General features: G+C 41.3%; 2 protein-coding genes across 3 annotated transcripts; one reads left to right on the top strand and one right to left on the bottom strand.

Moving 5' to 3' along the window:
* Positions 1–2,667: 2,667 nt before the first annotated feature.
* LOC115829498 (heat shock 70 kDa protein-like) lies at positions 2,668–4,599 on the bottom strand. The gene has a single exon (XM_030793618.1). It carries the CDS (start codon positions 4,597–4,599, stop codon positions 2,668–2,670), a length of 1,932 nt encoding a protein of 643 aa, XP_030649478.1.
* A 2,786-nt stretch (positions 4,600–7,385) lies between these two features.
* On the top strand, positions 7,386–9,326 carry LOC115829497 (heat shock 70 kDa protein-like). 2 transcript variants are annotated; one of them, XM_030793617.1, is made up of 2 exons: positions 7,386–9,098; positions 9,159–9,326. In XM_030793617.1, exons 1-2 carry the CDS (start codon positions 7,386–7,388, stop codon positions 9,315–9,317), a joined length of 1,872 nt encoding a protein of 623 aa, XP_030649477.1. In that variant the 3' UTR covers positions 9,318–9,326. The 2 variants fall into 2 exon arrangements, with proteins under 2 accessions (XP_030649477.1, XP_030649476.1); XM_030793616.1 differs by having other exon boundaries at positions 7,386–9,326.
* Positions 9,327–12,283: the final 2,957 nt, after the last annotated feature.

The raw sequence follows: 12,283 nt of genomic DNA on the forward strand, positions 1-12,283 counted from the left end.
CCATCTCAGAAAAAATGTTAGATTAGTTGTCAGCATAGTCTTAAGGTCAGTGAACAGTATGTTCATCAAATGACATAGCCTTCAGTAGTGCATCTGGAAAACTGGTTTTATTTTACTGTACGGTGTGAGTTTTTTATATGCTGCCATACCGTAGCATAGCTAAAACAACAGCTGTAACGCTTCAATAGGCAGTGAATTATATAATATTGTTCTCCATTAGAAGCGTGGTTGAGTGCTGTGCTGGCTGTATTGAGAGGGGACTCCTATTAACTGTGTGTGCACATCTTACTAACGGTTATAACTTTATAACACAACAATTAATTATAGGGATGGGCAGTTAAAAGCAAAAATACTATTCGATATTCACCTAAGCCATAATGATACTGACAATGATTTTGAACGTAAATTCTGAACATACCTGAGTGTCAGCAATGCTGACATTTGAATATATCAGATTTTGACATTAATGCTGTTGATTTTTTAAATCCCAAATTCCATATCCAATTACAGATCTGAATTCAAGTCGTAAAGATATACATCGTTTTCTCTTGGTCTGGCATGGATCTCTCTGGTGATTTGGATGTAAAATCAGGGAAACTATGAAAATAGCATGACAATCACAGAATAATAATGGAAATGTTCATTTTAAATGAGGTTTGGAAAAAAAAAACTTTCTGCCTATCTATTCGCAAACACAACCAGCTTGTTTTGATGAATTCATACCAACAAAAGCATCCACAAAAATGATAACTGTGACTTATAGAACAAAAATGATGACAACATCACACATTCAGTTGAAATGTAATTTGGTGGGATAATGTTGATGAATAAATGAATGAATGCTCTCCCAAACTTTGGGTGGGGAAGATGTAGTAGGCGTAGAGTGGGCTCTAGGGCAAAAATTAATAATAAGATGAATTCTGTGCATAGTTATGATGCACTAACTGTGTTTATTTCCATTTTTGCGAGCACTATGCCCTCATTGTTTTTGTAGTTTCAGCATGAGGCATTAAAGTATGCCTTTACATAGTTTTTGTGGGTCGGTGACAACGTGAGATGTGACAAAAGATAGAGCCCCCCCCCCCCCCCCCCCCCCCACTGAGAAAACACCTGGTTCACATGCATCTGTATCTACAAAGAAGCCACCTACGCCCCCTAGTGTCCAAAAAAAAAAAGAAAATCCACAGCAAAAAATGGTTCTCAGAATGAGATTTCAAGAAAAATGCAGAAAATGAAGCCTTGCGTTGACTCTCAACAGTTAAAAATCTAATATATATAGTTAGTCATTACCAGAGCATTAATGTTAAAGCATAGGCTCTGAGGAGAAAAGAATTACATGTTTAACAACGGTGCGGACTCTATCTATCAGGGACACAGCCACCAACACCTGTTGAGAAATGAACATTCAAGAACATACCATTTAAAAACATGAGCAATTTAAAACATTTAAAAATAAGCCACTTAAAACACTGTTTGGCTGAAGTATGTAGATGGGGTATATAGCCAAAAACACATTTATCATTTAACTTTCCACCAGCCCAAACTTATCTGAACATTTTCAGCTCACAGTGTAAGGGAGTCTTACAAATACATGTACTTTTAATCTTAAAACATAATCCTTGAAACATTACTCAAATGTTAAATAAAAGAAATGTAGGTATCAGCTTATCTGCTTTAACACGCTGAGTATCATCCACTGCTATTGTCTGAGAGACTTGTACTACTACTATCGTTTACTTTCAGCCAAAAATTGTCATTTTGGTGCACCCTGGCTGAAAACGATACACTCAAATGTTTTGTTTGGGTGAACATGAATTACAACACACCATAAAATGATTCTCGTAATGTAAATTCCGCAAATGAAGAAGATCTCTTTATTTGTTAAGAGTGACTAATCCTAAAAAATAAAAAAAAACAGCTCATAAACATGGAATTTTATAACTTGCTGTAAGCAACAACTAAAAAACTGTTAAATATGAAAGAAATGTTTACTGACGATGCTCAAAGTCCAGTAAGGAACATTTCTTACATGACACAAACAAAACAATAGATGCACAATGGAACATATTTGATAAGGCAAAACAACATTGTGATGCTGTCACAAGACAGTGATGTTTATCAGGTTGGTACAGAAATTATACTTTAAAAAAAAAATTTGAAAATTTGTTTCAAAAGATGCGTTCCACAGGTTTAAAACTATAATCATGATCCAAACTGTAATCACTGAACAATTATTTATTTATTTATTGAACACTTTAAACAGTGATCAAATCTAGAGGTACAAAGAAAATAGTCAGTATGCAAGAAACCAGTTTAACTGTTTTATTCACATTCTCAACAATACAACATAAAAACAACACAAGTAGATGTTATATTAAAATATGATTAAAATAATTACATAAAAATGTTTTGTGCATTTCCCAAAGGCAATAATATATTCATGGAAGAACACTGCACACTCAGTAAACAAGTCATTCAACATTCCAGTTTTTGAATTCTCTTATTGAAAAGAAGTGTAATGAGCCAGTCCTTTTCATATTCATTTGTTGAACCAAATGAAACTATGCCATTTTTGTGATATAGTGTTCAAAGTGCTTCAAGTTTTTAAACATCCTAAAAAAATACTCAGTAGAGTCCATTTAGAAAAGTACAGGAGATAGATCTCTCTTAGTCCACTTCCTCAATGGTTGGCCCCTGAGAACTGGGCCCTGAACTGGCTCTTGTCTGAGCTCCACAGCCTCCTGCTGGCGTCCCTCCCTGATACAGCTTGGTGATGATGGGGTTGCAAACTTTCTCCAGCTCCTTCAACTGATGCTCATATTCTTCCTTATCAGCCAGCTGGTTGTTCTCCAGCCAGGTGATGGCCTGGTTACACTTCTCAATGACCTTCTTCTTGTCATCCTCACTGATCTTGCCCTTCATGCTCTCATCCTCTACGCTGTTCTTCATGTTGAAAGCGTAGGACTCCAGGTTGTTCTTGGCAGCAATCTTCTCTCTCTGGAGGTCATCTTCTGCTTTGTATTTGTCTGCCTCTTGCACCATCCTCTCGATCTCCTCTTTGCTCAGACGGCCCTTGTCGTTGGTGATGGTGATTTTGTTTGCTTTGCCGGTGCTCTTGTCCACTGCTGACACATTCAGGATGCCATTAGCGTCTATGTCGAAGGTCACCTCAATCTGAGGGACCCCACGTGGCGCTGGTGGGATGCCTGTGAGCTCAAACTTCCCAAGCAGGTTGTTGTCTTTGGTCATGGCCCTTTCACCCTCATACACTTGGATAAGGACGCCAGGTTGGTTGTCTGAGTAGGTGCTAAAGGTCTGGGTCTGTTTGGTGGGGATGGTGGTGTTGCGTTTGATGAGGGGGGTCATGACTCCACCTGCCGTCTCGATGCCCAGAGACAGTGGTGCCACATCCAGAAGCAGCAAGTCTTGAACGTTACCAGATGTATCGCCCATGAGAATGGCAGCCTGAACTGCAGCGCCGTATGCCACCGCCTCATCTGGATTAATGCTCTTGTTCAGTTCCCTGCCGTTGAAGAAATCTTGCAGCAGTTTCTGGATCTTAGGGATTCGGGTGGAGCCTCCCACCAGGACGATGTCGTGGATTTGAGACTTGTCCATCTTGGCATCCCGCAGGGCTTTCTCCACAGGCTCCAGAGTTCCTCTGAAGAGGTCAGAGTTCAACTCCTCAAAGCGGGCCCTGGTGATGGAAGTGTAGAAGTCGATGCCTTCGAACAGGGAGTCGATCTCAATGCTGGCCTGAGAGCTGGAAGACAAGGTTCTCTTAGCCCTCTCACATGCTGTGCGCAGCCTCCTCAGAGCCCTCTTGTTCTGACTGATTTCTTTCTTGTATTTCCTCTTGAACTCTTCTACAAAGTGGTTGACCATGCGGTTGTCAAAGTCTTCCCCTCCCAGGTGGGTGTCTCCAGCTGTGGCCTTCACCTCAAAGATGCCGTCTTCGATGGTCAGGATGGACACGTCGAAGGTGCCTCCACCCAGGTCAAAGACCAGGACGTTACGCTCTCCTGACTTGCCTTTGTCAAGGCCATAGGCGATGGCGGCAGCTGTGGGCTCGTTGATGATTCTCAGCACGTTCAGCCCGGCGATCACTCCAGCATCCTTGGTGGCCTGACGCTGAGAGTCGTTAAAGTAGGCGGGAACAGTGATGACTGCGTTTGACACTTTCTGTCCCAGGTAAGCCTCTGCAATCTCCTTCATCTTTACCAGCACCATTGAAGAGATCTCTTCTGGGTAGAAGGATTTCTGCTCCCCTTTGTATTCCACTTGAACTTTTGGCTTCCCTCCATCACTTGTCACCTTGAAGGACCAATGCTTCATGTCAGACTGCACAACTGGGTCGTCAAACTTCCTCCCAATCAGCCTCTTGGCATCAAATACCGTGTTGCTGGGGTTCATGGCCACTTGGTTCTTAGCAGCATCTCCGATCAGCCTCTCTGTGTCTGTGAAAGCCACATAACTGGGGGTGGTCCTGTTGCCCTGGTCGTTGGCAATGATCTCCACTTTTCCGTGCTGAAACACCCCTACACAGGAGTAGGTAGTGCCCAGATCAATTCCTACAGCCACTCCTTTTGCTGATGACATCTTGACTCTTTACACTCAAATCTGTCATAAAATCACACAAGAACAGGTAAGCATCAATATTGTTTGCCACAGCACTGCAATATCCTTCATTCTATCTAAGTATTTGTTTTTTGGCATTGTTAATTAATTACTTTTCCATCTTTTTGATGTTTTGGAAAGCCTCTACAAAACAAAGTGTTTCTGTAGCCTGCAGCAGAACAGCTCGTAAAACATGAACATAGCCAGGATTTGCTCTTCACACAGAATAATTTGAACTACTGCCCATAACTCATTGCAACTGTACGTAAGATCACGCTTAGTCCTTCAAATCAGCTTAGATAAATACAGTTAAAATCGGTAGTAATATGGCCTGACATTAGGTTATTGCTGAACCATCGAAACCAAACTTAAATGCCAGTAAGATAACACATTGGCTTTGCATGTCTAAATTACACATGCTCTGTCTAAGTTTATTAATGTCGCCGACTGCATTCAGTTCTGTAAACAAGAATGTATACTTACATGGTTATTGATGATATTTACTCCTTCGGAATTTTAAAAATTAAATGTTGGCGTAAGGAAACAGAATGATTTTTTTCTCTTCTTTTCTCCTCTTTGCTTCGACTATGAATGATGACTGCCTGTCGGCTCTCCTGTTTTTATTCATCGGCCCGCTACACGTTCCACAAGTTTCTGGAAAGGCGCTCTGGACTAGCCAATGACAACGCAGACCGTTCAGTTGCTACGCACGCAGCCACGCCCACAGAAGACTCCACGCTCCCCGAACTGTAAAGTCTGACTCGCTCGAAAGCGCAGGGAAACACTCGAGTCATTGTTTATACATATACAAGGGAACGTGGTGCTTAGTATTTCTTTTGTTGTTTGAAGTTGAAACTGTTAAAAGCTGTTCTAACATGTACGTCGGTTCGATTCTATTTCACTTTCGTTACTTTTAAGTAGACCACTACACCCAGTGACTCGACACGTTACCGTTCACTGTTCCAATAAACTGGGCAGAATGTTGTTTTAGATTACGCCTGTCTCATTAGCACGGTAAATGCACGAATCATCCACGTATCTTAGTTTTACAGTTTTAAAATGACTCTGACCAAACTTAAAATGTTTTAATGTCTCTTCTTGCTACTTTTGCTGAAATGAAAAGAAAGTTGTGGTAAAATGAATTAAAACGTACTATTGACAAAGGATAGGATTGTTGCCGTTATCTACTGTCAGGAAGGACTGCTGTTTCAGATGAAGCAAACCGATTTTCCTTCTAAGCAGAGGAGCTGAAGAAACAGCAATTTGGGGGACCTTCACCTCACACATGACATAGTTTTTACCAACGCTTTAAGCCACATTTGACTATTCTGATTTTGTTGCATCCAAAATGTCAAGAAAATAATATTTTAAGTGAATATAGATACTGTTTCAAACCTCTTCAAAAATGTAATGTAATTTCCAGAGGGATATATTGAACAGCCACGTAAAATCCTGAATATAGCTTTATATGTGACCCGTAGCTCCTAGGTTCCTTTATTCCTATTGTGGCCATTGTACACACTCTACATTCGCAAGATAATTCATCATGTCTTTCCTTGATTTTATCCTCAATTCCTGAGTCTGAAATTTAGACAAGTTATTTACCCCAGAAAGAAAGACACCAGTTTACTGTCAACTGATGGTGGGCCAACAAACGTGATGTAACTTTGTCATTGCTTCATTTCAGCAAGAGTTGCAACGAAAGCCTTTGACAAGTTTCGTCAAAGTAAATTTAAACAATAAAACTACGGTGACTTCCTTTGGAAATGGTTTTTCGGATGGCATAATTTAAATAAGACTCTGCCTAATCTATTTGAACTGTGAGCTGTAACATGTCAAATCTTTACATGTATTAATTTACCTAAAAATAACAATAATGTCAGTGAATGGAACAACGCTGTACATTTTTACAGAAGCACAACCAAACCCCCACACTCCATTCGATCAGTGCATAAGCGATGACTCCAGTGCCTTCCTGTACTTTCGTCGCAGCAGACAGTTCAAGGAGCATGGAGACTTCTGTGGGCGGGACTGTGAGCGTAGCTGGGAAACACTGTGTTTTGTGATTGGCTAATCCAGGGCGCCCTTCCAGAAAGTTGTGGAACATGTAACTATACGTTGAATAAAAGCAGCGGAGCCAGCAAGCGGACAGTATTCATAGTAAAAGCGAAGAGAGAAACAGGAGGGGGAAAATAGACAGTGACCTCGTGACAGCATTTAACTTTTTAAATTTCGAAGGAGGCAATATCATCAATCACCATGTAAGTATGGATTCTTACTTAGTGAACTAAATGAAGTCGGCGACATTCATTAATGTAATTAGACAGAGCATGCTTTATGTTGACATGTTTAGCAAATGTGTTATCTCATTGGCTTTTTAGTTCAGCAATATCCTAACGTCATGTCATATTACTACCGATTTTAACTGTATTTAACTAAAATGACTGGAATGACTAAGCGTGAGCTTTCATTAAAGCTGACGTAAATACAGTTGCGATGACTTATGGGCAGCAGTTCAAATTATTCTGTGTGAAGGACATATCTTGGCTATGTTCATTCTTCAAAGAGATTTGCTGCTGCAGACTAGTACAGAATTTGTGTTGTAGAGGATTTCCAAAACAACAATTAGATGGAAAAGTAATTGATTAACATTGCCAAAAAACAAATACTTAAATAGATTGAAGGTTATTCCAGTGCTGTGGCAAACAGTATTGATACTTACCTGTCCTTGTGTGATTTTATGACAGATTTGAGTGTAAAGAGTCAAGATGTCATCAGCAAAAGGAGTGGCTGTAGGAATTGATCTGGGCACTACCTACTCCTGTGTAGGGGTGTTTCAGCACGGAAAAGTGGAGATCATTGCCAACGACCAGGGCAACAGGACCACCCCCAGTTATGTGGCTTTCACAGACACAGAGAGGCTGATCGGAGATGCTGCTAAGAACCAAGTGGCCATGAACCCCAGCAACACGGTATTTGATGCCAAGAGGCTGATTGGGAGGAAGTTTGATGACCCAGTTGTGCAGTCTGACATGAAGCATTGGTCCTTCAAGGTGACAAGTGATGGAGGGAAGCCAAAAGTTCAAGTGGAATACAAAGGGGAGCAGAAATCCTTCTACCCAGAAGAGATCTCTTCAATGGTGCTGGTAAAGATGAAGGAGATTGCAGAGGCTTACCTGGGACAGAAAGTGTCAAACGCAGTCATCACTGTTCCCGCCTACTTTAACGACTCTCAGCGTCAGGCCACCAAGGATGCTGGAGTGATCGCCGGGCTGAACGTGCTGAGAATCATCAACGAGCCCACAGCTGCCGCCATCGCCTATGGCCTTGACAAAGGCAAGTCAGGAGAGCGTAACGTCCTGATCTTTGACCTGGGTGGAGGCACCTTCGACGTGTCCATCCTGACCATCGAAGACGGCATCTTTGAGGTGAAGGCCACAGCTGGAGACACCCACCTGGGAGGGGAAGACTTTGACAACCGCATGGTCAACCACTTTGTAGAAGAGTTCAAGAGGAAATACAAGAAAGACATCAGTCAGAACAAAAGGGCCCTGAGGAGGCTGCGCACAGCGTGTGAGAGGGCTAAGAGAACCTTGTCTTCCAGCTCTCAGGCCAGCATTGAGATCGACTCCCTGTTCGAAGGCATCGACTTCTACACTTCCATCACCAGGGCCCGCTTTGAGGAGTTGAACTCTGACCTCTTCAGAGGAACTCTGGAGCCTGTGGAGAAAGCCCTGCGAGACGCCAAGATGGACAAGTCTCAAATCCACGACATCGTCCTGGTGGGAGGCTCCACCCGAATCCCTAAGATCCAGAAACTGCTGCAAGATTTCTTCAATGGCAGAGAACTGAACAAGAGCATTAACCCAGATGAGGCGGTGGCATACGGCGCTGCAGTTCAGGCTGCCATTCTCATGGGCGATACATCTGGTAACGTTCAAGACTTGCTGCTTCTGGATGTGGCACCACTGTCTCTGGGCATCGAGACGGCAGGTGGAGTCATGACCCCCCTCATCAAACGCAACACCACCATCCCTACCAAACAGACCCAGACCTTTAGCACCTACTCAGACAACCAGCCTGGCGTCCTTATCCAAGTGTACGAGGGTGAAAGGGCTATGACCAAAGACAACAACCTGCTTGGGAAGTTTGAGCTCACAGGCATCCCACCAGCGCCACGTGGGGTCCCTCAGATCGAGGTGACCTTCGACATCGACGCTAATGGCATCCTGAATGTGTCAGCAGTGGACAAGAGCACAGGCAAAGCAAACAAAATCACCATCACCAACGACAAGGGCCGTCTGAGCAAAGAGGAGATCGAGAGGATGGTGCAAGAGGCAGACAAATACAAAGCAGAAGATGACCTCCAGAGAGAGAAGATTGCTGCCAAGAACAACCTGGAGTCCTACGCTTTCAACATGAAGAACAGCGTAGAGGATGAGAGCATGAAGGGCAAGATCAGTGAGGATGACAAGAAGAAGGTCATTGAGAAGTGTAACCAGGCCATCACCTGGCTGGAGAACAACCAGCTGGCTGATAAGGAAGAATATGAGCATCAGCTGAAGGAGCTGGAGAAAGTTTGCAACCCTATCATCACCAAGCTGTATCAGGGAGGGATGCCAGCTGGAGGCTGTGGAGCTCAGGCAAGAGCCAGTTCAGGGCCCAGTTCTCAGGGGCCAACCATTGAGGAAGTGGACTAAGAGAGATCTATCTCCTGTGCTTTTCTAAATTGACTATTCTTTAGGATGCTTAAAAACTTGAAGCACTTTGAACACTTTTTCATGCAAATGGCATAGTTTCATTTGGTTTAACAAATGAATAGGAGAAGGACTGGCTCATTCCACTTTTGAAAGAGTGGAAGGTTGAATGATACATTTACTTAGTTTTGTACATGTGTGCAGCCTTCTTTATTGGATATTAAATGCCTTTGAGATGCCTTAAGAGTAATGCACAAAATCTTTTTGTTTATTTATTTTTTAAATCATTTTTAATGTAATGTCTAATCTTTGTTATTTTTCTGTTGTTTTGATGAGAATGTAAATAAAACAATTAAACTAACTTATGTGTTCAGACTCCTTTCTGTGTACCCTTAGGTTGGATCATTGTTTAATTATCCCATAGTAAGAAACTTTCACGTTTTATTTCATCACCCAATAATTTTCTGTTTTATTTGATGAGTGAATGAATCCCATCAGACTAAACAAACATTACAAGTTAGTAATGAGCATTCAAATATTTTTATATGAAAGGACTGAAAGTATTTGTGTGTGGGTAACTGGACAGGGATGTTGTGATCCTCTCAGTGGTAATGAAAGGCGCTGATTCTCACCAATCTAGTAAATATCCTGGGAAATTCAGCAGTTTCCTCTGTTCAGCTGTATTTGATGTTGGCAATTATTTATCACCCAGACTCCTTACAATTTCAAAAACACAGTTTCTTTTGTGCTGATTTCTAAAGTCAAGGTCAGACCTTGTAAGTAGCATACCCGAGCATGACGTATTCTTTTAGAGCCATGAAAAGAGGACACTTCAGATCATTTGTTCAGACTCATTACTCATCTGATAATTTTCACAAGTTTGTCTACTCTGTGATAACTAGTTGTTAAAGTTAGTCAGGCTTGACACTTTTAAGCTGAATTATGATTGCATCCTTTGAAAATGTACATCACATTGGTTGGCCCACCATCAGTTGACAGTAAGCTGGTATCTTTTTTTCCGGGGTAAATGACTAAATTTCAGACTCAGGAATTGAGGATAAAATCAAGGAAAGACATGATGAATTATCTTGCGAATGTAGAGTGTGTACAATGGCCACAATAGAAATCAGGGAACCTAGGAGCTACGAGTCTTAATGAATTATCTTGGGAATGTAGAATGTGCAGAATGGCTGAGAGCAGGGCTTCGGTCAAACAGTCTTTTTTGCTTAGGAAGGTTCCCAACTGAGTGAAATGACCTGGAGGTGTCTAACTGGCAGCCATGATAAGAGGTGGCTGAATTCTCTAAATGTTAGGGAAAAGTGCTTCAGGGCTTTCTTTCTTATCTCCTTTAGCATAGGGTACACTGGACCATCCTTTACGAAAGGAAAGGAGATCATCGGCTCCCAATTCATGCAAGGGCAGATTTGAAGGTCCTCTCATTAACATATAAAATTTTACATGGGCTTGCACCAGCCTACCTATCTGATCACCACCTATAACCCCCCTCGCACCCTGTGCTCTCAAGATTCTGGACTATTAGTCGTTCCAAGAGTTAAAAAGAAGTCTGCTGGCAACCGAGCCTTTTCCCTACCACTCTCCCTTGTTTACCTACAGAGATTAAAGAGGCAAACTCATCATGCTTTTGAAACCAGACTAAAGACTTATCTATTTTGTCTGATTAATGGATAGTATAATTTTGATTTGACTTTGTTATGGACATGTAAAGCTCTTTGAGACTATAAATGTGACCAAGTGGTAATTGTACACAACAATTACCACGGAATATTTAGAGTTCATTTATTATATTTCTGAGGGAAAAGTTTTTTGTTGCGTGTTTTGGTCACTAGGGGGCAGGGTAGCACGGTTAGAGATGGGCATGCCTAGCAGAAGTTGTTTTTGTGGATTGCATCAGCGGGGAAGTAGCATGCAGATTTTCTTTCAATGCGGTGTTTAAGTAAGTGCCATGAAACTTTTTAATAACCACTGTTCCAGTGTGTAAAATGTGTGTAAGGTTACGAGTTATACATGTTTCCAAATCTAGACCTAAAGTGTTTACGTTCTACAGAAAGTGTTGATATTAGACGGATGTGTGTGGAGAATGTTTTAAGTTTCTGGAAATTTCTGTGTGCATTACATATTAGCCGGCTTATGGTGGTTTTCTTTTATTTGTACAGATAAAGGCCACTGCCGTATTTTGGGTGTTGCAACTTTTATTTTACTTTGTAAAGCCAAGGTTTTGCCATCAAATCCTAACTCGAAGTAAAGAACTCAGAAGAAAATTTTTGTGTCCTGTGACTTCCTGGGATCCGCAGGTTACATAAATAATAATATTGGGCTCTAAATAAACTTGTGTTATTATTATTTATTATTATAATGCTGTCCCACAATTCCTTGCGGCAGCAACATTTAAAGCAACACAGCATTCGCCTGTTAATGAAAACAATCAACATGACTGAAAAGGAGCACAGATCATCATTAACCATCACACAGAAGTCTGTCTTTCAAGAAAGAAGGACATGAGATGTTTTTAGATAGATGATGTCTTTAATTCAACATGTTTGAAACTTAAGAATGATGATATGTATAGTAGTAGATTTGTGGGCCTAAAATATTATGACTATCTTGCATAAATTTAACAATTACTTTCATACAATCATACTAATTGGTAAATTAAATAAATATGAGTGAACAGGAGGCTGAGCGTGAGCAACAATTCTCGATGTGTCAACCATTTCATTTCACTTTTGTGACTGGAGGCCTATATTCCTTTTTTAATTTCTATTACCATCTTGATAATGAAGTAATGTTTTTCACCAGGTTGTCCATGTTTAAATAGCTTGCATGAAACCGCACGGTAAGAATGCATGGGGCGAAGTATCTAAGGTGTGCTTTTAGTAGTCCATCTTCATAGCATTATAGTTTCACCACAGCAGACCCACGTCAATAACATCCGCTGTCGCATAATTACG

The sequence above is a fragment of the Chanos chanos genome, chromosome 16 (genome assembly GCF_902362185.1).
Source record: "Chanos chanos chromosome 16, fChaCha1.1, whole genome shotgun sequence".
Classification (NCBI taxonomy): domain Eukaryota; kingdom Metazoa; phylum Chordata; class Actinopteri; order Gonorynchiformes; family Chanidae; genus Chanos; species Chanos chanos.

Coding starts and splice junctions, on each gene's coding strand:
- LOC115829498 (XM_030793618.1), bottom strand. CDS start 4,599: ATGTCATCAGCAAAAGGAGTGGCTGTAGGAATTGATCTGGGCACTACC.
- LOC115829497 (XM_030793616.1), top strand. CDS start 7,386: ATGTCATCAGCAAAAGGAGTGGCTGTAGGAATTGATCTGGGCACTACC.